The sequence below is a fragment of the Nuphar pumila genome, chromosome 13 (genome assembly GCF_984573655.1).
Source record: "Nuphar pumila chromosome 13, dmNupPumi1.hap1.1, whole genome shotgun sequence".
Taxonomy (NCBI): domain Eukaryota; kingdom Viridiplantae; phylum Streptophyta; class Magnoliopsida; order Nymphaeales; family Nymphaeaceae; genus Nuphar; species Nuphar pumila.
Genome location: NC_143261.1, coordinates 79,620,649 through 79,644,379, shown reverse-complemented (window position 1 = coordinate 79,644,379; position 23,731 = coordinate 79,620,649). Strand labels below are relative to the sequence as shown.

At 36.4% G+C, this 23,731-nt stretch overlaps 1 protein-coding gene across 1 annotated transcript in view; it reads left to right on the top strand.

The window, feature by feature from the left end:
* The window catches only part of LOC149818835 (uncharacterized), a 71,410-nt gene that overhangs the window by 21,411 nt on the left and 26,268 nt on the right, over positions 1–23,731 (top strand). The window contains exon 2 of the mRNA XM_089985601.1: positions 11,413–11,843. Within this exon, the coding sequence (XP_089841727.1) occupies positions 11,413–11,843 (431 nt within the window). The remainder of the gene's footprint in view (positions 1–11,412; positions 11,844–23,731) is intronic.

Sequence of the window (23,731 nt, the reverse complement as noted above, 5' to 3'; positions counted from 1 at the left end):
ACTTTGAAGAAAGAGCGAGAAAGAGGTTTAACACTGATAAGATGGATGCCCTTTTCTTTTATATATATACGTATGTGTATATATAATATATATTTATTTATTTGTATATAATATATATAATATTGTCTTAGTCAATCTTGGTTGACTTCTTCTAGCCGTTGGGAGGCTAGTCCAACGGCTAGAAGGGTACTCCCTTCTTCCCCCTTTTGTCTCTCTTCTCTCCCCTCTTCTATAAAAATGTGTGTGTGTGCAAGTGTATGGGTTGAGAGAGTGATGGGTAGTTATAGGGTTGAGTGTGTTTAAGTGTTTTTGTAGTGAGACTCTTTGTAATTTTGCATTTCCTTTTTATATTATTTGAATTTCATTCTTAATGAAATTATTCATTTTATAATTTTTGTGTACCGTTGTTACTTCTATGGTGATTATGTATTTAAGTACATTGTATTTTTGGTTCTTGGTATCCATTTTGGAGTGCATCAGGATTTGTGCCATTCTCATTACATGGTATTAGAGCAAGGCATCATAGTCTTGGAAAAGATTCGCATGGTATGGATTCAAGGTCTTCGCATTCCGATTTGTATCTTTGGCCCTTTTGGTTCCATATGTATGGTAGGTATTTTGAAAAAAATTTATATTAAAATGTTTTTTTTGTTGAAATTAGAATTTGTTGTCTTTTGATATATAAAGTATATGTTTTAGATTATGGATATATACGTCAAAATTTTTTATATTACAAAAGTATGCACTTTCTTATATTCTTATATGTGTCTCATGTTTTTCAAAATACTATTTTTTTTATGTTGTATTTCTCCCTTGAATGTCTCTTTAACATATGTGTATGCTTGTTCTTATGCTCATATATGTGTATACATGGCTTATCCTTGAGATTTTTAGTGTATCATGATGTTTTCTTAATAATTTTAATTATGTGACCAAGCATGAATTTTTGTAAACTTAAAATTATGAAGCTTAGAAATTTTTTGCATAGTATTGTCTTTAGTGTTAACCTGGATATTTTCCATGAGTTTATAAGGTCCTTCTATTATCATGTGAATGTGTTATTCCATGTGTGCTTAAGTGATATTGCTTTTTGTTTGAAAAATATCTTATTAAGTAAAAATTATTCTCAAGTTGATGGTTTGTGTATAATGTTGATTTAAGGAATTCTTGCATTATATTCTTAGGTATATGCTACAAGTAGTTTATATGATTACTATTGAATGAAATAATTATGATTTGTCACCATGCATGCATAAAATATTTTTTAACGTATTATGCATTTTGTATGGATTTGTTAGTGAACAAAGATTATATTTTTTCATGTTGTGAGTATTTGTCTAAGCTCCCAAGTGGCTATTGTGCTTGTGCCCTGTTTGTGGGTTTGTTTTCTGCCTCTTGTTTGAGGTGTGTAAGTGCTTGTGCACTTTTGTAACCCTTAGAAGATTCTTATGCATTATGGTAATTCGTTTGTTCTTTGAGAATCTCTATACATGTCTTGGCCCTCTTTAATGTTGTATGTCTTCAAGTGTCTCATAGTAGACTTATGATTTCAATCTAACTTCTTAAAATCTTCTTTTTAATAAGATCATATATATTATCTTTGTTGAGAGTCATTGAATCTTTTGTATGTGATGTGCCTTGGTGCACTTGTTCCTTGATTGGTTGATTTATGATTTCATTTCCTCTATGTAGATTGCTTAAATTGAACATGATTTTGTTTGCTTATTCAAGGTTGTAAAAATTTTCATGTGACATATTGTTGCGCATATGATTGCACTATATTCACTCTAAGATTTCATCTCCTTTATTAAATTTTGATTTGAAACTGTCTTTTCAAATCGGTTCATTTTTTATGAGCTCATCTATTTAGAAATTGATTTTCATGAGTATGTATTGCCTTTTTTATGTCATTTGGATTGTCCATCACTGAATTTTATATAATGCATTATTTGTTTTTGGCCTTGTTGTTATTGAGTCAGGGTTAGCTGTTGAGGTGAGTTATGTGTGCACCTCATATCATCCTATCAATCTAGATTTTCAAGCTTATGAGTGACGTGCTGTCATTTGCCTTGGGTCTGATTGATGGTTGATTGGCCTTTGAACTCATTATTGTTGAAAATTCAAATTGGTAGTTGGGTGAGTTGTGTGTGCACCTCATGTCATCTTGTTAGTATAAGTATGTGTATTGGCAAGTGATTGACCTCAGTTTTTATGAGTGTGTTTTACCAATCATTTGTTTATATGGCCATTGTTACAATATTGGATGCTTGATATCTTGTTTTGCCTGTAATACTGGTTATGTTTTTGGCACTATAGAGTTTTGAAATATTAATATTCTTATTCATTTTGATGGCAATAGTTTGCTTTCATTACAAACTCCTTTTACCTCTTGTGTTCCCTCTTGTTATGCCTCGTATCTAAGTGTCATTATATGTAGATAATAAATGCTTATTCACACTTTTGTGTGTTTGTTTAGCCCATAAGTGATATTGAAATTATACTCTTGTTCTAGTAGCTCATACACTAATTTTGAGTATCATTATATGTAGACAAGAAATATTTATTCACTTTTATGTGTTTATTTAGCCCATAAGTGGCATTGAGATATACTCTTGTTCTAGTAGCTGATACACTTATTTTGAGTGTCATTATATGTAGACAAGAGATGTTTATTTACACTTTTGTGTGTTTGTTTTGCCTATAAGTGGCATTGAGATTATACTCTTGTTCTAGTCGTTGATACACTTGTTTTAAGTGTAATTTTATGTAGACAAACGATGTTTTTCAATGTGGTGAGTTATGCGCACCTATTGATTATACTCTTGATCCAGTCCCTGATACACTTGTTTTAAGTGTTATTTTATGTAGATAAGAGATATTGTTGGTTATTCACACTCTTTTGTATGTTTTTTAGCCCTTTAGTGGCATTGTGGTTATGCTCTTGTTCTAGTAGTTGATACACTTGATTTTTGAGGTTTGGAGGTCTAGTGAGGTGATTGCTTATGATGGACGAACTATTGTTGAAATTGACAGATATCATTCATTGTGTTATATGGGATTTTTAAATCTCTTCGCAATTTTTTTAAACTCATTTGCTCTTATATGAGAAATGATTATTAAAATATGTTCATGCATTTTGCATTGAATATGCTTTAGTTGCATGATCAAGGATATTTTAAATATGTTCCATGATTGATTGTCCTACTTGTTTTGCATAAGTTTAATTAATGCTTTCTAAGCATTTGTTAATGAAGGATATATTATTTTTACCTGGTGAGTTGTCGGTGTGTATTTTGATTGTTATCTCTTAAAATTGGTCCATAAGTGACCTTTTTTAATTGTATGGTTAATATTGCTTCTAAAATGTAATAATTAATTGATTTATGAGTATTTGTCTTTTCTTAAATCTCTATTGAATGATTGAAATCATTTCGTGTATCTTTCGTTGTGTAAAAATGTTTTCATAATTTATACTCCTTTGTGAGTTATTTCTTCATGGTATTGATGATGTTGAAAATCCATGCCTGATATGCATTAATGTGCTTTTGTGATAAATGTATATATATGTGATTTTCATGAATGATTAGAGTGATTCATGTTTAAAATTAATGATTTTTTAAAAATTAATTCTTACTTCAAATGATTTTGAAAAATGTTAAATTGACTTATTAAGTATTCAAAAAATGACCATACTGTACGACAAAAATGATACATTTCTTGAAAGACCTTGAAATTTCAGAAATTTGTCTATTGTCCAAAATCACAAATACTATTATTTTTAGGACCTTTTTAGCCTTCGCACCTATCGTTTTCGGTGCGAATTTCCTCCATATGTGAATTTCCTTTGTTTCCATCGAAAATGCTTTAGCTGCTGCGATCGCCGGTAGCCGCCATCTCAGTCGATGCTTAATCTCTATCACCCTGTCAAAAACCAATCTTCGGTGGATCCCCTAGTGGTGCGGGTATGGCGGATTCCGTCGCGATTGGAGGAGCCACCACTTGGTGGCAGAGAATGGCTTAGGTTTTATGATGAAAACTTGAACCTTGAAACCTCACAAATACTTGAGTTACCGTGCATTAAAAATTTACCAAATTCACATAAAATAAGTGTGAGCGAACTTTCTTTGAAACTTGAACCGATAAACATCGCAAATACTTGAGTTACCTCGCATAAAAAATATAATAACATCATATGAAAAATCTGCGATTTTTTTTTAACTCGAACCGACAAACCTCTCAAATACTTGAGCTACCTCGCATAAAAAATGTAATAACGTCGCATAAAAAATCTGTTATTTTTTTTAACTCGAACCGACAAACCTCGCAAATACTTGAGTTACCTTACATAAACAATTTATGAAATTCACATAAAATATTTGGGAACAACAGTAATGCAGCCAGGAAGATCAAACACTGCAAAGCTACAGGAAACCACAATAGCGCAACCAACATGAAAGGTATGACTATTGGCATCGCTAAAAGAACACACTCCGTTGGTGGAAAAGGCAGTGCGAACGAAAGCTTCGCGGTCGGCAAAGGCAAAGAAAGTGCAAATTGAAGCTCCAATAGTAACATTCACACAAAAGGGAGTGACAACGTTCAAAACGAAAAAAGAAAGAAAAAGCTGACGACTGGGGTAGAGAATAATGACGAAATGTAGGGCGAAATTGATAATATTTTCAGGAGATATTGAGGTGAAGTAAACAGTAAATGTATGGATGTTATTTAAATTCTGAATGATGTTTTAAATATAAATTTGATAGATTTTATGATGTTTTTTAAATTCTGGGTGTTCTCAGGTTTGTATGTTTAACTTTATTCCAAGTTTAATCTTTTGTAACAAGAACATGCAAAAAATATAAATATAAGAAATTAGTATGTTAAGGAGGAAAATCTCAAATATTGGTCATTGATCACATTTTTTATGCAAATTTTGTAAATTGTTTATGCGAGGTAACTCAAGTATTTGTAAGGTTTGTCAGTTCAAGTTAAAAAGAAAAAAATCACAAATTTCTTATGCGACATTATTATATTTTTTATGCAAGGTAACTTAAGTATTAGCGAGGTTTGTCGGTTCGAGTTAAAAAAAAATTTACAGATTTTTTATGCAACGTTATTATATTTTTTATGTGAGGTAACTCAAGTATTTGCGATGTTTGTTGGTTCGAGTTTAAAAGAAAGTTCACTTGCACTTATGTTATGCGAATTTGGTAAATTTTTAATGCGTGGTAACTCAGGTATTTGCGAGATTTCGTGGTTCAAGTTTTCATCATAAAAGCCAGGCCATTCTTTGCCGTCAAGTGGTGGCTTGTCTAGTTGTTGCGGAATCCGCCATACCCGCACCACTAAGGGATCCTGTAAAACCCGAAATTTTTTGTTACAAAATATTTTAAAATATGCAAATTGGGCCTAGATCCAAATTGCAGATCCAGGACCCATAAAGGGGTTTTCCGAATAAATTTACCTCGTAAATTTGATATGTACGTATAAGTACAATAAAATTTTTTATTTAATTAAATAATTCGGGGAATAATTATTTAAAAGAGGAGCGTAGATGGGTCTGGGATCCACATACTGGATCCATGTACCTATATATATTTTAATATATATATATATACATGTATAATCTTAAATAAATAAAATTTTAATTTTTTAAAAAGTTAATCCGAGGATCCACAGTTGGATCCATTTGGATCCAACTTGTGGATCCATCTCGTTGGGGTCGGGTTACGGGTCTCGGGTCTGGACCCGAGCCGCACCCATGTAACAACCCTTTTAAAGAAAAAAAAAAGGGCAACCCGATAAGGGTTGCTCGATAAAGCATAACAGAATCAAGAAAGGGGGAAAGGGGGGGGGGGGTTACGCAGGGCGTAACCGACCCCTGCATCTCGGTAGAGGAGGGGCTTGGGGCCGATAAAGGGGGAGTGGAGAGGGGGTTCTTGCCCTCTTCACTCGGTCTCTCTCCGTTTCTCTCTCTCTCTCTCTCTCTCTCTGTTTGTGTGCATGTGCCGGAGGATAGGAGATCGCCGGAAAACCTGTGGCAAACAGCAGGTTCGTCGTCGGCTACCTGCTGCCATCGAAGGCATCCAGCGAGCACCCTTCTTCACGGCAGCAGCGTGGAGCGACACCATCCGACCGTGCCTACGCGCCTCCAGCCTTCGATCTCCGGGAAACCCATCGGAAACAGGTACGGTGCTCCTCTCGAATCTAGGTGAGGGATCGAACATGGGTTCGATCCCGTGTAATCCTTTGAGATGAGGGTCCATGGGAACCCTCAGGATGGCTGATTTCTGCAAGAACCATGGGGGCGAACCATGGATCGTTTCCCATGGCCCGATTTTTTCCCCTCTTTTGGTAGCCTAAATTGTTGTTCTTATTTGGCTGGAAAAGGAAATTTCAGGGTATGTAAACTAATTTACAAAAAGAGAACTGACTGTCTCTCTCGTTGAAATCTTGGTTGCTAGTTAGTTTCAAATTTCGTTTTGGGGGTTTCCATCAACCCTAACCCGAAAACCCAAATTTATGATTTGGGGGTTTCGGATTTCCTTTATGAAGGGGATGTGCGATTTCGATTTTTCTTATAAAAGGGTTTTTCTTATTTGTGCAACTCTTTAGACTTCTATTGGTGATAATGGCCCGTTCGAGTTATAAATTTGTTATGAATGATGTTTTTGTTAATTATAGATATGATGGATGTGTAGGGAATCTGGTGGATTGAGTCGTTATAACTAAAGTATGTGCATTAATTCTCTTCCTCGACTCATTAGGTTGATTCTGTTTAGCAAACTTCAACGTGTTGAGGCAAGCTCTAAGCAAATGTTTATTAAAGTAGTAGGTTGTTTCTCTGAGCCAACTTTCAAAGAGTGATGAACAATTTTTTTTCACTTAAATTGTATAGCTGACTGGGTTATTGTCAGCTTATTGGTTGCTGCATCCTCTGTCTTTGGAGTTTGAGCATTTCTTAGGTTACGACTCAAAGTTTGCTCTTAAGTTGTTAATGGATTGTCTCAGGCATTGGAATTTTTAACTTAGGTAGATATGGTCTTACTAGAGTTATAAGATGTGAGTTGCTGGTTAGCAGATCAAGAGTTTCTCAAACATTTTGTGGGTATATAATTTACTGTTTGTTGTATTTTAGGTGTTTAGTTATATGCAGAACAATGCCCTGTTTTGCTTTCATAATTAGTTATAAAGGATCAATATCACATGATGCACTTCACTTCCTAAAGGATGCATACAATTGAAGAATGACTTGCTTTTGCTTGCCTATAGTGAACAAAGAAAAAGGGATTGTGCGATGATCTACATATAGGCAATTTTTTTTTTGATTAGTTTACTTTATTTTTGAAATCTTGCTATCCTCAAAATGGAACACTGTCGTGTATACCGAAACAGGGAATAGATGTGTTTGATGATGCAACACTATGCAATGTTTTGGATTAGAATTAAAGTCAGTATTTGTTCCAACTGAATATGTATGTATATATAAATAATGTCTTGGTTATTATTGTCATTGCTAGATTTATAAATTTTAGCTGTAAGTGTAAATTTCAGAATGTGTAAGTGTAAATGTCATATAAAAGAATCATTTCGATGTAAGAAGGAATTCAATTGTTATTTAAAACTGCATATGTGAGGGTTGTTTCAGTGTTGAACTGAAATTGATAATCCTATCATGAAACTGCATCTGTGTGGGCTTGTTTTCCTTTCACTTATGATTTGACTAAGGTATATTCATTTGGTTATCATATGAATAGCCGATGGGGTTATATGCTTTCTAATATGAAGTTCAATATAAAGTGACATTGAGAGTATTACTCGCTGGACTGAATTGACTATGTTTCTAGCTAGGAGGTTGACGGGTCTGGGATTGGTAAGCCCGACCAACTTCCCTAGCATATGCAGAAAACTTACATTTCTGCCCGGTGAATATGTGAAGTCTTATCTTAGCATATCATTTTGCTGGTTGTTTAATCGTGAATGTGATCATGGATCGGTTATTGATAGTTTGGTGAGCATGTACGCTTGATGAGAACCTGTATTGCATGTGTACACTCACACCCTCAAAGAAACCATGGATTAGTTAATACCCGTATGTGATGTAGGTAACACACACATAATGAAAATGCATATGAATGAGTAATGACATGTATATGTTTGGGTTTATGATTTCATGAGTGCACATGCTTTTGGCATTATTGACATAGTGTTATGAGTAAACACTACTTTTGTTTTGAGATGTGATGCCTCGTTGGCCTAAATGGACCATCATCGGCCTGGAGAGCCGTGGGTTTGGTTTTCTTTTATTTATGTTTTTAAATGCATCACTTAAACCACATAAAGATGGTTTGGCACATTACTACACTATTCTGGTGGTTTATACGGGCTAGAGTTCCGAATGGGTCCCCACAAGGGAGGATGCGAGTTTTTCACTTTACTTTTGCATATGGTGTTGCAAACTTAAAGAATAAACTTTAATAAAAATATAATGAATAAGAACAGTGTAATATACATTCTGGGATATCTCATCTGGAGTGCTGTGAGGATACAAAAACTCCGTGTGCTGTAATTTGGTCCCCTGAACCCGATATTGAGGTTCTTTCTCCTGGCCACGGTTTTAGGAAGAGTCCACCACTTTACCCGGGAGTGGTGTGTTTGACATAGCTGTTGTTTATGGTACCAAGGAAGTAGCACTTGTGGGCGTGGGGTGTCCCTTGTGTCCCCGATATTAGATGTGAAGGTCTAATGTTCCGAAGGTGATTCGGTCGAGGGCTAAGTTGGAACCCAGTAATAAAATACAAATTGTGTGTTAAGCTACCCTGGGAACCTACTTGACCTCGGGGTTTGTACCCGTTTGGTGTATCCACGGGCAACGGTAATTAAAAAGAGGAATTTAAGGTTGTGTACATCTAATAGGGCATGCATATGGAAAGATGAAACTTAAATGAAAGATAACAGAAGAAATCATGCATTGCACATAATCATGCATTTTTCTGTTATGCATTAGATCATGCATGTTTGAATCCTTCTTGATATCATGACATAATTTGGTGGTAGCATATGATTTACTTCGTGAAATCATGCTGCAAGGTTTGATTATTTAGTTCTTGATATATGACACTGCTTTACTGTTCTTGACTGGTGAGTATATGCAATTATTGGTAGTTATGGATATTTGAATGTTGCAAATTTTATATCTGCGCTCACTCAAATCACTACATGAAATCTTATCCATGTTCTTTGTCTCACCTGGTTTCTATAGAAGTAGCTGTGCTCAGAATTTCGGTTCTGACACCCTATTTTGTTGGTTTTTCACAGGACATGGTGAACAGTGAGGCTGGACTGGCTACTGGGGATGGATGAGAGTCATACTTGCGTTTGTCAGTTTCAGCAGGGGACATAGTGACTCTATTTTTGCGTCTTTTAGTTCTTTTTACTTTCTGCAGTTGATTACTTCACTTTTGAGTTGTGTATGAGACTCTTATTCGTTCATTAATAAAAGAGTTTTAGTTGGTTCTTATGGATGATGATTGCAACTTCGTTTATGGTGGTTGGACTATCTAATGAAAAGTGGAACAGTGAGGACCCCAGCTCCCTGAGAAGGTTTCCGCATTGAAAAAAAAATATTCCGCATTTTTAAAGGGTATGGATTGGGGTCGTTACAGATCCACCAGAGACTGGTTTTTGACAAGGTGATGGAGATTAAGCGTCGATTGTGGTGGCTGCCGGTGATGGCAGCGGTTAAAGTGTTTTAGGTGGAGACGAAGGAAATTCGCATATAGAGGAAATTCACAAAAAAACAAACGATAGGTGCAAAGCTATAAAGGTCCTACAAATAACTGTATTTGCAATTTTGGAGAGCAGACAAATTTTTGAAATTTCAATGTCTTTCAGAAAATGTGTCATTTTGCCGTACAGTACAGTCATTTTTCGTTAAATATTTTTTATATTTTGTATGTTTGTGTGCTTGGTCATCCTCTCTCCATAATATATAAGTAATATAGTTATTCTTTGAAATCTTCTTATGATATATATGTGTATAGTTGAGATGTTTTGTTAGCTTTATTTACAACTTTTTCAAGAATTGATGATATTGAAGATCCTCTCTGAAACATATGATTGAGTACCCCTTAAAGAAGCACCAAATGGAAGAACTTGATGAAGCCTATGAACACATTTTATGTATTCTTTTGTAATTGCAAACTTACAGTAAGTCACCGTAAGTTTGAGGGGAGGTGTTAAGATGGATGTCTTTTTTTTTGTATATATATATACATATATACTTATGTATATAATAAATATATATATATTTATTTATATATAATATATATTATATTTTAGTCAACCTAGGTTGACTCTTCTAGCCGTTGGACTAGCTCCAACGGCTAGAAGGGTACTCCCTTCTACCCCTTTTGTCTCTCTTCTCTTCCCTCTTCATTCTTTAAAAATGTGTGTGTGCAAGTGTATCGGTTGAGAGAGTGATGGGTAGTTTTAGGGTTGAGTGTGTTTGAGTGTTTTTGTAGTGAGGCTATTTGTAATTTTGCATTTCTTTTTTGTATTATTTGAATTTTATTCTTAATGAAATTGTTCATTTTATACCATTGTTACTTCTATGGTGAGTACGTATTTAAATACATTGTGTTTTTGGTATCCATTCCAGAGTTCCTCAGGGTTCATGCCATTCTCATGACATGCAAACGATTTCTAGGTTGAAAGGGTTTGCAACCAAAGATCAATGGGCCTTACCTCTTCTGGTCTCTGATACCATGTGAAATACACCTTTGGAAGCCGTGTCCTACACAATAATCAGACAAGAGAGAAAAGGAGAAGAGAGAAGAAACCAGGAAAACAAAAAAGGCCTCTTACCCAGGCCTAGGGTGAGGTCCCATAAAAAAATTTTAATAACAAGAAAATACAAATGAATCATACATGGTAGATTGGTTTTGGATATGGATTTGGATCCATCCGGATTCACGTGTTATAGTCTTAACACAATATTCTTGAGTTTAAGAGGGCAGATGAAGCTTGGGAGTTTGCTAGGAAAACTTATACCCAAAAAGATGTCGCTCACAAATGGGATGGAAGGGACCAAATACATAATTGTAAGCAAGGTGACAAGACAGAGAATATTATAGTGCCCTTAAGAGGCTTTGGGATCAAATGGCTAAATTAGAACCACACACATGTTCATGCATCTATGTGTGTTTACGGCTGTGTTCTGTGCCTTAAGTTTTGAAAATTATAGTTATCATATTAAGCTTATCTGCATTGTGTCCTGTGCCCACATCAGTATCCATGTGACATAGGGCATGAGTACAGCATGAAGCCAGAACTATTTATGCTAGGCAGCCTAACTTCATAACTTAAATGTCGTATCTTCTTATGAGACTCCTAACAATGTTGTCCTACCAGGATCAGTTGATGGCATTCTTCTCTTCTGTTTTGGGATTGGTGTTGGTGTGATGTCAACCATTTTATCAAACAAGCGTGAAGTAGATAAGCTGAACGAGTTGCTAAAGCAAACAGAAAGCTTAGTTCAGGATTTGCAAGAGGAGCTTGAGATGAAAGAATCATTAACAGTGAAGGAGCTGTCTACTGAACCATGCACATCCCCAGAAAGGAATGCTCGCATGGGTAGCAATAAGAAATCTATCAAGTCTTCCCGGGACAAAGAACCAGAGGAGTCCTGCCATAAAAATGAAAAGGAGTCCGAAATCCCGAATATAGGAGTTGATTCTGAATCTATGACTAAGATCGAGGCAGAGCTTGAAGCAGAACTGGAGAGACTAGAATTGAATATGTCCAGTTTCTGTCATAAAAGAAGGTTTTCTGGTCTCAGTGAGGTACGATTTCTTCAGCTAAGTTTTTTATTTGATGTTTATTAAGTATGAACTTGCATACCCTGACTATCTGCATAAGATGCTTCATCTGAAATTTCTCTGAAAATTTCTGCTTTGTGAATTATTGCCTTGCCTGCATAAATTTGTTAAAACATATGTAATAATACCATAATACCCGATAGGGGTATTATGGTCATTTCACAAAGTACCCCATAGGGGTACTTATTTTGTTTCTCGTATTTCACTATTTTTTATTTTTCTTTTTATTTTTATTTTTGTATTTTTTGGATACCGAAAAGGGGCCCCACAATGGAGTCGTTGGGGCCCCCAACGGTCACATATGTGACCGTTGGGGGCTCCCAACGACTCTATTGGGAGCCCCTTTGGTCTCCTCTTCTTATAAATAGGGGGAACCCCCCATGTATGTTGTATTGCTCTTGAGAGCTCCTCTTCAATAATAGTGATATTATTTTTCATGTGTGTAGCCTTTTTATAAGGCCCTTTGTATATCCCTTAGTGGATTTTCCCTCTTGTGCTTGTTGCATTTGTCCGTGTGGGACATAGTGAATGCTTTAGCATTCTTGGTTTCTTCCGCTTATTTCATTACATGGTATCAGAGCCATAAGATCTTCTAAAGGTAAAATCTTGTCTCTCTCTACTTCCTTTCTTTCTCACATCTTCCTTGTGTAGCAATGGAAGTCAAGATCGATCTATCATTCAAACTCAATGGAAAAAATTACATGATGTGGGCATCCGCAATGGAGAATAATCTCAAAGGCAAGAAGCTTTGGGGTTATGTAATGGGAACCGTTCCGGAACCCCAACTTAAGCTCACAAAGATGGAAGGAGATCAAGAGAAAGCACTTGAAGGCGATGCTCGTCTCAAGGCCATTGAAGATTATAATCATCAAATGGAAGATTGGGAGAGCAACCATGCAAAAATCCTAGCATGGTTTATGAATAATGTCGAACTTAAGGTATGTGCAAATATTGCAAAATTCCGCCGGGCAAATGAAGCTTGGTTTTTTATGAAGGGTATGTTTACCCAAAAGGATCTTGCAAGAGCTTATTTCTTGCAAGAAAAAGTAAGAACCACAAAACAAGGCGACATGAGCATACAAGATTACTATAGTGCTCTAAATCCTTTGTGGGATGAATTGGCTCTTTTAGAGCCTAAATGGGTATCTATGGAGGATGTGGTTCTAAGACAAAAACAAATGGAACAAGATAGATTGTTTCAATTTTTATTTGGGCTTCGTCCCGAATTTGAACAAGTAAGATCCTCACTTCTCCATAGATCCACGTTTCCTCCCTTAGAAGAAGCTATTGCCGAGATTACTCAAGAAGAGACTAGGCATAACATGGGTAAAAGCATAGAGGAAGTTCTTGCCGTATCTAAACCCGGCAATCATGTTAAAACATACAAACCACCTCATTTTGGTAAGCAAGGGAGTGGTGGAAGAAAAATGATTATATGTCACCATTGTTATGAGCCGGGACATATTAAACCCGTTTGCCCAAAGCTAAATGGGGCATTCAAGCCAAAGGTGGCTTCCGTTGAAGAATCCACCACCAAAGAAGATGACGGCAAGAACGGGGATCTCAAAGACACTCTTGGACAAATCTCCTTGGCTCTTCAACAAATCTTAAAGGTCACTTCTTCCACCTCCGGTGCCGCCATTGCCTCATCACCTCCCGGTACGTACTCTTGGATTTTAGATTCCGGAGCTTCTTTTCACATGACCCCTCATGAAAATGCATTAACCAATGTGCACACCAATTCAAAAATGTCTTGTGTCTCTACGGCCGATGGATCTTTTCTCAAAATAAATGGTGTTGGAACTCTTGATTCTAAAAATGTTCAAAATTTCCTTGTTCCAAAAGTTAGAATGGTTCCAAAATTAAATCTTAACCTCTTTTCCGTTTCTCAAATAGCCGACCATGGATGTGAAATATCTTTCTCATCCCAAGGGTGCTTTGTGCAGTATCTCCGGTCCGGGAAGCGGATTGGGCAAGGCCATAGGAAGGGAGACCTTTATTTTATGGATAATTTAATGCTTCCAAATACCTCATTTTGTACTTATGTCCAAGACAAAAATATTGAAACTTGGCATAAAAGGCTTGGACATCCAAGTTACTCTAAAATGTATCTTTTTCCTTTTGAACACAAGTTTTGTAAAGAAAAAGATATCAATTGCAAAGATTGCATTTTTGGCAAAATGAAGTCTACTCCTTTTCCTATTAGATCCTTTGTGACAACAAGACCTTTTGAATTGGTGCATTCCGATGTTTGGGGGCCATCTCCGGTTTTATCTAAAGGTGGTTATTCATATTATGTTACTTTTATTGATGATTATACTAGATATGTATGGATTTATTTTCTTAACTTTAAATCGGAAGTTTTTAACTTCTTTAAAGAATTCCATGCAAAAATTCAAAATCAATTTCAAAGTCAAATATCCATTCTTAGATCCGATTCGGGTGGAGAATACTTATCAAATGATTTTCAAGCATATCTAAAACAACATGGCATTTGTCATCAAAAATCTTGCCCAAGAACTCCTCAACAAAACGGTCTAGCGGAAAGAAAACATAGGCATATTTTGGAAACCACTAGATCCTTACTCATTTCTAAAAATATTCCTAAAAATTTTTGGGCCGAAGCCGTGTTAACCTCCACCTATTTAATCAATAGGATGCCATCTTCAAAATTGAATAATATCTCTCCTTATGAAAAACTTTTTAATATGACACCCGACTACAATCGTCTTCTGATTTTTGGGTGTAAATGCTTTGTTCTTTTACATAAAAGAGATAAATTGTCACCTAAAGCAATAGAATGTGTATTTTTAGGATATGGTGAAAATCAAAAAGGCTATAGATGCTTTGATCATAAAAACAATAAGTTATTTGTCTCCAAAGATGTAACCTTTTTAGAAGATGAAAATGGATTTGACATATTGGAAAAATCAAATGAAATTGATTATATGTTTATCAATGATCTTTTAGAAGATTCAAATGATGACTCTTTGAGTCATCCGGAAATTTTAGAAAATACTCATGATTCTCATGATGATGATGTATCACCAACTAATGGTGACAATCTCCAAGTATACACTCGGCGTGAGGAAGCCCAACCTATTAGTGCTTTAGAAAAATTCTTGCGGCTTAATGAACCCCTAGAAGAAACCTCCCTTAGGCGTTCTTCTAGAGAATCAATTCCACCTAATAGGTTTGTCTCATATGAAACTCTTTCACCTAAATATAGAGCTTGTCTAATAGCCTTGCATTCTTACTATGAACCCTCCCATTATAATCAAGCAAAAAGTATACCTCATTGGGTTGAAGCAATGAAAGTTGAACTAGATGCTTTAAATAAAGCTAAAACTTGGGAAATAGTTCACTTTCCTCCAAATAAGAAAGCTATAGGATGTCGATGGGTCTACAAAGTCAAAACAAAAAGTGATGGTTCCCTAGAACGCTATAAAGCTAGATTAGTTGCTAAGGGATACTCACAAGAATATGGCATCGATTATGAGGAGACTTTTGCTCCCGTGGCTCGCATGACAAGCGTTAGAACTTTAATTGCGGTAGCATCATCTAAGAAATGGCCTATATTCCAATTAGATGTTAAAAATGCCTTTCTTAATGGTCAGTTGAATGAAGAAGTATATATGGATCCTCCGCCGGGAATCAGTGTTAACCAAGGTCAAACCCTTCGGTTATTAAAAGCCTTATATGGTCTTAAACAAGCCCCTAAGGCTTGGTATGATAGATTTAGTGCTATCATGTTACAATTGGGATTTCGCTCATGTTATACTGACACTGCTCTTTTTGTTAAAAATGCAGGTAATAGTATCATCATCCTTCTGCTTTATGTTGATGATATGATCATCACTGGCAATGATGAAAGCGGTATTCTTAAAGTTAAAAATATGTTAAAACATAATTTTGATATGTCTGATCTGGGTTTTCTCCGGTACTTTCTTGGCATAGAAGTAGCATACTCTCCTCGAGGGTATATACTGTCACAGATGAAGCTTGCTGCAGACATATGCTCTAAATCTGGGATTTCAGATGATAAAAAGGTGGAAACTCCCGAGGTTATCAATGCTAAACTACGACTGGAGGATGGAGTTCTGCTGGACGATCCTACGCCCTACAGGCAACTCATAGGCTCCCTCACCTATCTGACTATCACCAGGCCCGATATTGCTCATGCTGTGCACTCTGCAAGCCAATTTCAGCATGCTCCTACATCTGTGCATATGAGTGCTGTGCTCCGGATCATTCGATATATTAAAAATACTTTGACTAAAGGGCTATTCCTATCCTCAATCTCTTCCTTAGATTTACTAGCTTATACTGATGCTGACTGGGGAGGAAACCCAAATGATCGAATCTCAACTACTGGCTTTTGTGTATTCCTAGGAGATTCGCTAATTGCTTGGAGGTGCAAGAAACAGCAGAAAGTCTCATTGTCTTCTACTGAAGCAGAATACAGGGCTATGGCAACCACTACAATGGAGCTGGTGTGGCTTCGAAGTCTTCTTCAAGATATGGGAGTCGAAATTACCGGGGCTTCGAAGCTTTGTTGCGACAACAAAAGTGCTATCTACATTGCCAGCAACCACACTTTCCATGAGAGGACGAAACATATTGAAATGGATTGTCATTATGTACGTGATGAATATCTTCGTGGGACAGTAACACTGCCATATGTCACTTCAGAATATCAACTTGCTGATTTCTTCACCAAAGCCCTGCCTGCTCCTCGCTTCTTGTTCCTCCTTGGCAAACTTTCGGTCATTCCCCCGTAAAGTTTGAGGGGGGGTGTTAAAACATATGTAATAATACCATAATACCTGATAGGGGTATTATGGTCATTTCACAAAGTACCCCATAGGGGTACTTATTTTGTTTCTCGTATTTCACTATTTTTTATTTTTATTTTTATTTTTATTTTTGTATTTTTTGGATACCGAAAAGGGGCCCCACAATGGAGTCGTTGGGGCCCCCAACGGTCACATATGTGACCGTTGGGGGCTCCCAACGACTCTATTGGGAGCCCCTTTGGTCTCCTCTTCTTATAAATAAGGGGAACCCCCCATGTATGTTGTATTGCTCTTGAGAGCTCCTCTTCAATAATAGTGATATTATTTTTCATGTGTGTAGCCTTTTTATAAGGCCCTTTGTATATCCCTTAGTGGATTTTCTCTCTTGTGCTTGTTGCATTTGTCCGTGTGGGACATAGTGAATGCTTTAGCATTCTTGGTTTCTTCCGCTTATTTCATTACAAAATTAGCCTAGTGCTGAAAGTATGTTATATGTCATGTCCTATCTTTGTTGCGAATTAAGTCCATCTCAAATTGTAAAATTGCTTTATTTCTTCAGGAAGCATATTATTTTTATATATTTTAAAAATATGTATACAAATTACCACATGTAAGCAACTGCAATAAAGAGCTTTGGATCATATTTGATTATTTTGAGGGCATTGGACAACAGGGGATTCATACATATTAATGTAAAGAGAAAAACAACTGCTAAGAAATGGAAAGAGAAGCTTGCAAGCTGGAAAAGATGTTCAATAAGGAAATAAAATATCAAAGATTTCTTTTAAAGCATACATTTTAACTAAGCCAAGATATTGTAATGAATCCTCAAGGATTCAAATATACATTGCTTACTATAGGCAAGAGCACAAGAACAACCCACAAAGGGGCACTCGTAAAGCCAACACAAGAACACAATCTTTAAAAATAATCTTTATTTATCAAATATTCCTTAGGAAAATACCTAACATCTATGTAATGAAATAAGCGGAAGAAGCCAAGAATGCTAAAGCATTCACTATGTCCCACACGGACAAGTGCAACAAGCACAAGAGAGGAAATCCACTAAGGGATATACAAAGGGCCTTATAAAAAGGCTACACACATGAAAAATAATATCACTATTATTGAAGAGGAGCTCTCAAGAGCAATACAACATACATGGGGGGTTCCCCCTATTTATAAGAAAAGGAGACCAAAGGGGCTCCCAATAGAGTCGTTGGGAGCCCCCAACGGTCACATATGTGATCGTTGGGGGCCCCAACGACTCCATTGTGGGGCCCCTTTTCGGTATCCAAAAAATACAAAAATAAAAATAAAAAAAAAAATAAAAAATAGTGAAATACGAGAAACAAAATAAGTACCCCTATGGGGTACTTTGTGAAATGACCATAATACCCCTATCAGGTATTATGGTATTATTACATATGTTTTAACACCCCCCCTCAAACTTTACGGGGGAATGACCGAAAGTTTGCCAAGGAGGAACAAGAAGCGAGGAGCAGGCAGGGCTTTGGTGAAGAAATCAGCAAGTTGATATTCTGAAGTGACATATGGCAGTGTTACTGTCCCACGAAGATATTCATCACGTACATAATGACAATCCATTTCAATATGTTTCGTCCTCTCATGGAAAGTGTGGTTGCTGGCAATGTAGATAGCACTTTTGTTGTCGCAACAAAGCTTCGAAGCCCCGGTAATTTCGACTCCCATATCTTGAAGAAGACTTCGAAGCCACACCAGCTCCATTGTAGTGGTTGCCATAGCCCTGTATTCTGCTTCAGTAGAAGACAATGAGACTTTCTGCTGTTTCTTGCACCTCCAAGCAATTAGCGAATCTCCTAGGAATACACAAAAGCCAGTAGTTGAGATTCGATCATTTGGGTTTCCTCCCCAGTCAGCATCAGTATAAGCTAGTAAATCTAAGGAAGAGATTGAGGATAGGAATAGCCCTTTAGTCAAAGTATTTTTAATATATCGAATGATCCGGAGCACAGCACTCATATGCACAGATGTAGGAGCATGCTGAAATTGGCTTGCAGAGTGCACAACATGAGCAATATCCGGCCTGGTGATTGTCAGATAGGTGAGGGAGCCTATGAGTTGCCTGTAGGGCGTAGGATCATCCAGCAGAACTCCATCCTCCAGTCGTAGTTTAGCATTGATAACCTCGGGAGTCTCCACCTTTTTGTCATCTGAAATCCCAGATTTGGAACATATGTCTGCAGCAAGCTTCATCTGTGACAATATATACCCTCGAGGAGAGTATGCTACTTCTATACCAAGAAAGTACTTGAGAAAACCCAGATCAGACATATCAAAATTATGTTTTAACATATTTTTAACATTAAGAATACCACTTTCATCATTGCCAGTGATGATCATATCATCAACATAAAGCAGAAGAATGATGATACTATTACCTGCACGTTTAACAAAGAGAGCAGTGTCAGTATAACATGAACGAAATCCCAATTTTAACATGATAGCACTAAATCTATCATACCAAGCCTTAGGGGCTTGTTTAAGACCATATAAAGCTTTTAATAACCGAAGAGTTTGACCTTGGTTAACATTAATTCCCGACGGAGGGTCCATATATACTTCTTCATTCAACTGACCATTAAGAAAGACATTTTTAACATCTAATTGAAATATAGGTCATTTCTTAGATGATGCTACTGCTATTAGAGTTCTAACACTTGTCATGCGAGCCACGGGGGCAAAAGTCTCCTCATAATCGATGCCATATTCTTGTGAATATCCCTTAGCAACTAATCTAGATTTATAACGTTCTAGGGAACCATCACTTTTTGTTTTGACTTTGTAGACCCATCGACATCCTATAGCTTTTTTATTTGGAGGAAGATGAACTATTTCCCAAGTTTTAGCCTTATTTAAAGCATCTAGTTCAACTTTCATTGCTTCAACCCAATGAGGAATATTTTTTGCTTGATTATAGTGGGAAGGTTCATAGTAAGAATGCAAGGCAATTAGACAAGCTCTATATTTAGGTGAGAGAGTTTCATATGAGACAAACCTATTTGGTGGAATGAATTCTCTAGAAGAACGCCTAAGAGAGGTTTCTTCTAGGGGTTCATTAAGCCGCAAGAATTTTTCTAAAGCACTAATAGGTTGTGCCTCCTCACGCCGAGTGTATACTTGGAGATTGTCACCATTAGTTGGTGATACATCATTATCATGAGTATTTTCTAAAGATTCCGGATGACTCAAAAGATCATCATTTGAGTCTTCTAAAAGATCATTGATAAACATATAATCAATTTCATTTGGTTTTTCCAAAATTTCAAATCCATTTTCATCTTCTAAAAACGTCACATCTTTAGAAACAAATAATTTATTGTTCTTATAGTCAAAGCATCTATAGCCCTTTTGATTTTCACCATATCCTAAAAATACGCATTCTATTGCTTTAGGTGACAATTTATCTCTTTTATGCAAAAGAACAAAGCATTTACACCCGAAAATACGAAGACGATTGTAGTCGGGTGTCATATTGAAAAGTTTTTCATAAGGAGAGATATTATTCAATTTTGAAGATGGCATCCTATTGATTAAATAGGTGGAGGTCAACACGGCTTCGGCCCAAAAATTTTTAGGAATATTTTTAGAAATAAGTAATGATCTAGTGGTTTCTAAAATATGTCTATGTTTTCTCTCCGCTAGACCGTTTTGTTGAGGAGTCCTTGGGCAAGATTTTTGATGACAAATGTCATGTTGTTTTAGATATGATTGAAAATCATTTGATAAGTACTCTCCACCCGAATCAGATCTAAGAATGGATATTTGACTTTGAAATTGATTTTGAACTTTTGCATGAAATTCTTTGAAGAAGTTAAAAACTTCCGATTTAGCATTAAGAAAATAAATCCATACGTATCTAGTATAATCATCAATAAACGTAACATAATACGAATAACCACCTTTGGATAAAACCGGAGATGACCCCCATATATCGGAATTCACCAATTCAAAAGGTCTTGTTGTCACAAAAGTTCTAATAGGAAAAGGAGTAGACTTCATTTTTCCAAAAATGCAATCTTTGCAATTGATATCTTTCTTTACAAAACTTGTTTCCAAAAGGAAAAAGATACATTTTAGAGTAACTTGGATGTCCAAGTCTTTTATGCCAAGTTTCAATATTTTTGTCTTGGACATAAGTACAAAATGAGGTATTTGGAAGTGTTAAGTTATCCATAAAATAAAGGTCTCCCTTCCTATGGCCTTGCCCAATCCGCTTCCCGGACCGGAGATCCTGCACAAAGCACCCTTGGGATGAGAAAGATATTTCACATCCATGGTCGGCTATTTGAGAAACGGAAAAGAGGTTAAGATTTAATTTAGGAACTATTCTAACTTTTGGAACAAGAAAATTTTGAATATTTTTAGAATCAAGAGTTCCAATACCATTTATTTTGAGAAAAGTTCCATCGGCCGTAGAGACACAAGATAATTTTGAATTGGCGTGCACATTGGTTAATGCATTTTCATGAGGAGTCATGTGAAAAGAGGCTCCGGAATCTAAAATCCAAGAGTACGTACCGGGAGGTGATGATGAGGCAATGGCGGCACCGGAGGTGGAAGAAGTGACCTTTAGAATTTGTTGAAGAGCCAAGGAGATTTGTCCAAGAGTATCTTTAAGATCCCCGTTCTTGCCGTCATCTTCTTTGGTGGTGGATTCTTCAACGGAAGCCACCTTTGGCTTGAATGCCCCATTTAGCTTTGGGCAAACGGGTTTAATATGTCCCGGCTCATAACAATGGTGACATATAATCATTTTTCTTCCACCACTCCCTTGCTTACCAAAATGAGGTGGTTTGTATGTTTTAACATGATTGCCGGGTTTAGATACGGCAAGAACTTCCTCTATGCTTTTACCCATGCTATGCCTAGTCTCTTCTTGAGTAATCTCGGCAATAGCCTCTTCTAAGGGAGGAAACATGGATCTATGGAGAAGTGAGGATCTCACTTGTTCAAATTCGGGACGAAGCCCAAATAAAAATTGAAACAATCTATCTTGTTCCATTTGTTTTTGTCTTAGAATCACATCCTCCATAGATACCCATTTAGGCTCTAAAAGAGCCAATTCATCCCACAAAGGATTTAGTGCACTGTAGTAATCTTGTATGCTCATGTCACCTTGTTTTGTGGTTCTTACTTTTTCTTGCAAGAAATAAGCTCTTGCAAGATCCTTTTGGGTAAACATACCCTTCATAAAAAACCAAGCTTCATTTGCCCGGCCGAATTTTGCAATATTTGCACATACCTTGAGTTCGACATTATTCATAAACCATGCTAGGATTTTTGCATGGTTGCTCTCCCAATCTTCCATTTGATGATTATAATCTTTAATGGCCTTGAGACGAGCATCGCCTTCAAGTGCTTTCTCTTGATCTCCTTCCATCTTTGTGAGCTTAAGTTGGGGTTCCGGAACGGTTCCCATTACATAACCCCAAAGCTTCTTGCCTTTGAGATTATTCTCCATTGCGGATGCCCACATCATGTAATTTTTTCCATTGAGTTTGAATGATAGATCGATCTTGACTTCCATTGCTACACAATGAAGATGTGAGAAAGAAAGGAAGTAGAGAGAGACAAGATTTTACCTTTAGAGGATCGTATGACTCTGATACCATGTAATGAAATAAGCGGAAGAAGCCAAGAATGCTAAAGCATTCACTATGTCCCACACGGACAAGTGCAACAAGCACAAGAGAGGAAATCCACTAAGGGATATACAAAGGGCCTTATAAAAAGGCTACACACATGAAAAATAATATCACTATTATTGAAGAGGAGCTCTCAAGAGCAATACAACATACATGGGGGGTTCCCCCTATTTATAAGAAAAGGAGACCAAAGGGGCTCCCAATAGAGTCGTTGGGAGCCCCCAACGGTTACATATGTGACCGTTGGGGGCCCCAACGACTCCATTGTGGGCCCCCTTTTCGGTATCCAAAAAATACATATTAAAAAATAAAAAGAAAAATAAAAAACAGTAAAATAAGAGAAACAAAATAAGTACCTCTATGGGGTACTTTGTGAAATGACCATAATACCCCTATCGGGTATTATGGTATTATTACATATGTTTTAACAATCTAGTGGGACAAGTGATCCCTATTTATATACAAAGAGGGCTAAGAGTACCCATACAGCTGTTGAGAAAGGCCCCAACAACTAGAAATATAGCTGTTGGAGATTCCCAACAACTATCTATATTAACTAAAAGGCAAAACTGAATATAGCTGTTGGAGATTCCCAACAGCTATATTGACTAAAAGACAAAACTGCCCTTTACAAAAGTGTAAAGGATAAAATAAAATAAAAAGAGGTCAGTTCTCCCCCTAAAGGGCATGGCGTATTACATGTAAAGAATTACCATTCTGCCCCTAATGGAAAGAACCTATTACATGTATAAAATTACTAGAATACCCCTAGAGGGTATTACCTATTACAAAGAAGAAACACACACACACACACACACACACATATATATATATATATATATATATATATATATATATATATATATATATAAGATACATATATTCTAACACCCCCCTTAAACTCGAGAGTTTGCCTAGAAGGAAGTGAAATCTTGGCAACGGAAGCTGTAACGCCCCCAATATTTAACTCGAAAATTTTAGATTTTTTTTTTCTAAATCACAGCGGAAACATTTTATTAATCCCTCGATCAAATAATTTAGGTGGGTTATAGGTGATAACACAACTCAATATCATTAGGCAAATTAAAATTTTGCCTTGAAAGATTACAAACCGTAAATAATACAATTAATGAATCTTTTAAAGTCAGAGCTCCTCAGGACATCCACAAAAGATATGGTCTCATGGCACTGCTTGCAGCGACGATCGCAATTGCCCTGATATCTTTATCTATTTCTTGAAAAATAATAATTCAGATAGGGTCAGACTCCCCTGTCTGCGTAAGAAGTATTATATATATATGTTGTGCTCAGTATCCTGTGTACAAATATGTGCAACATTTTTTCAGTATCATAAATGTAAAATTTC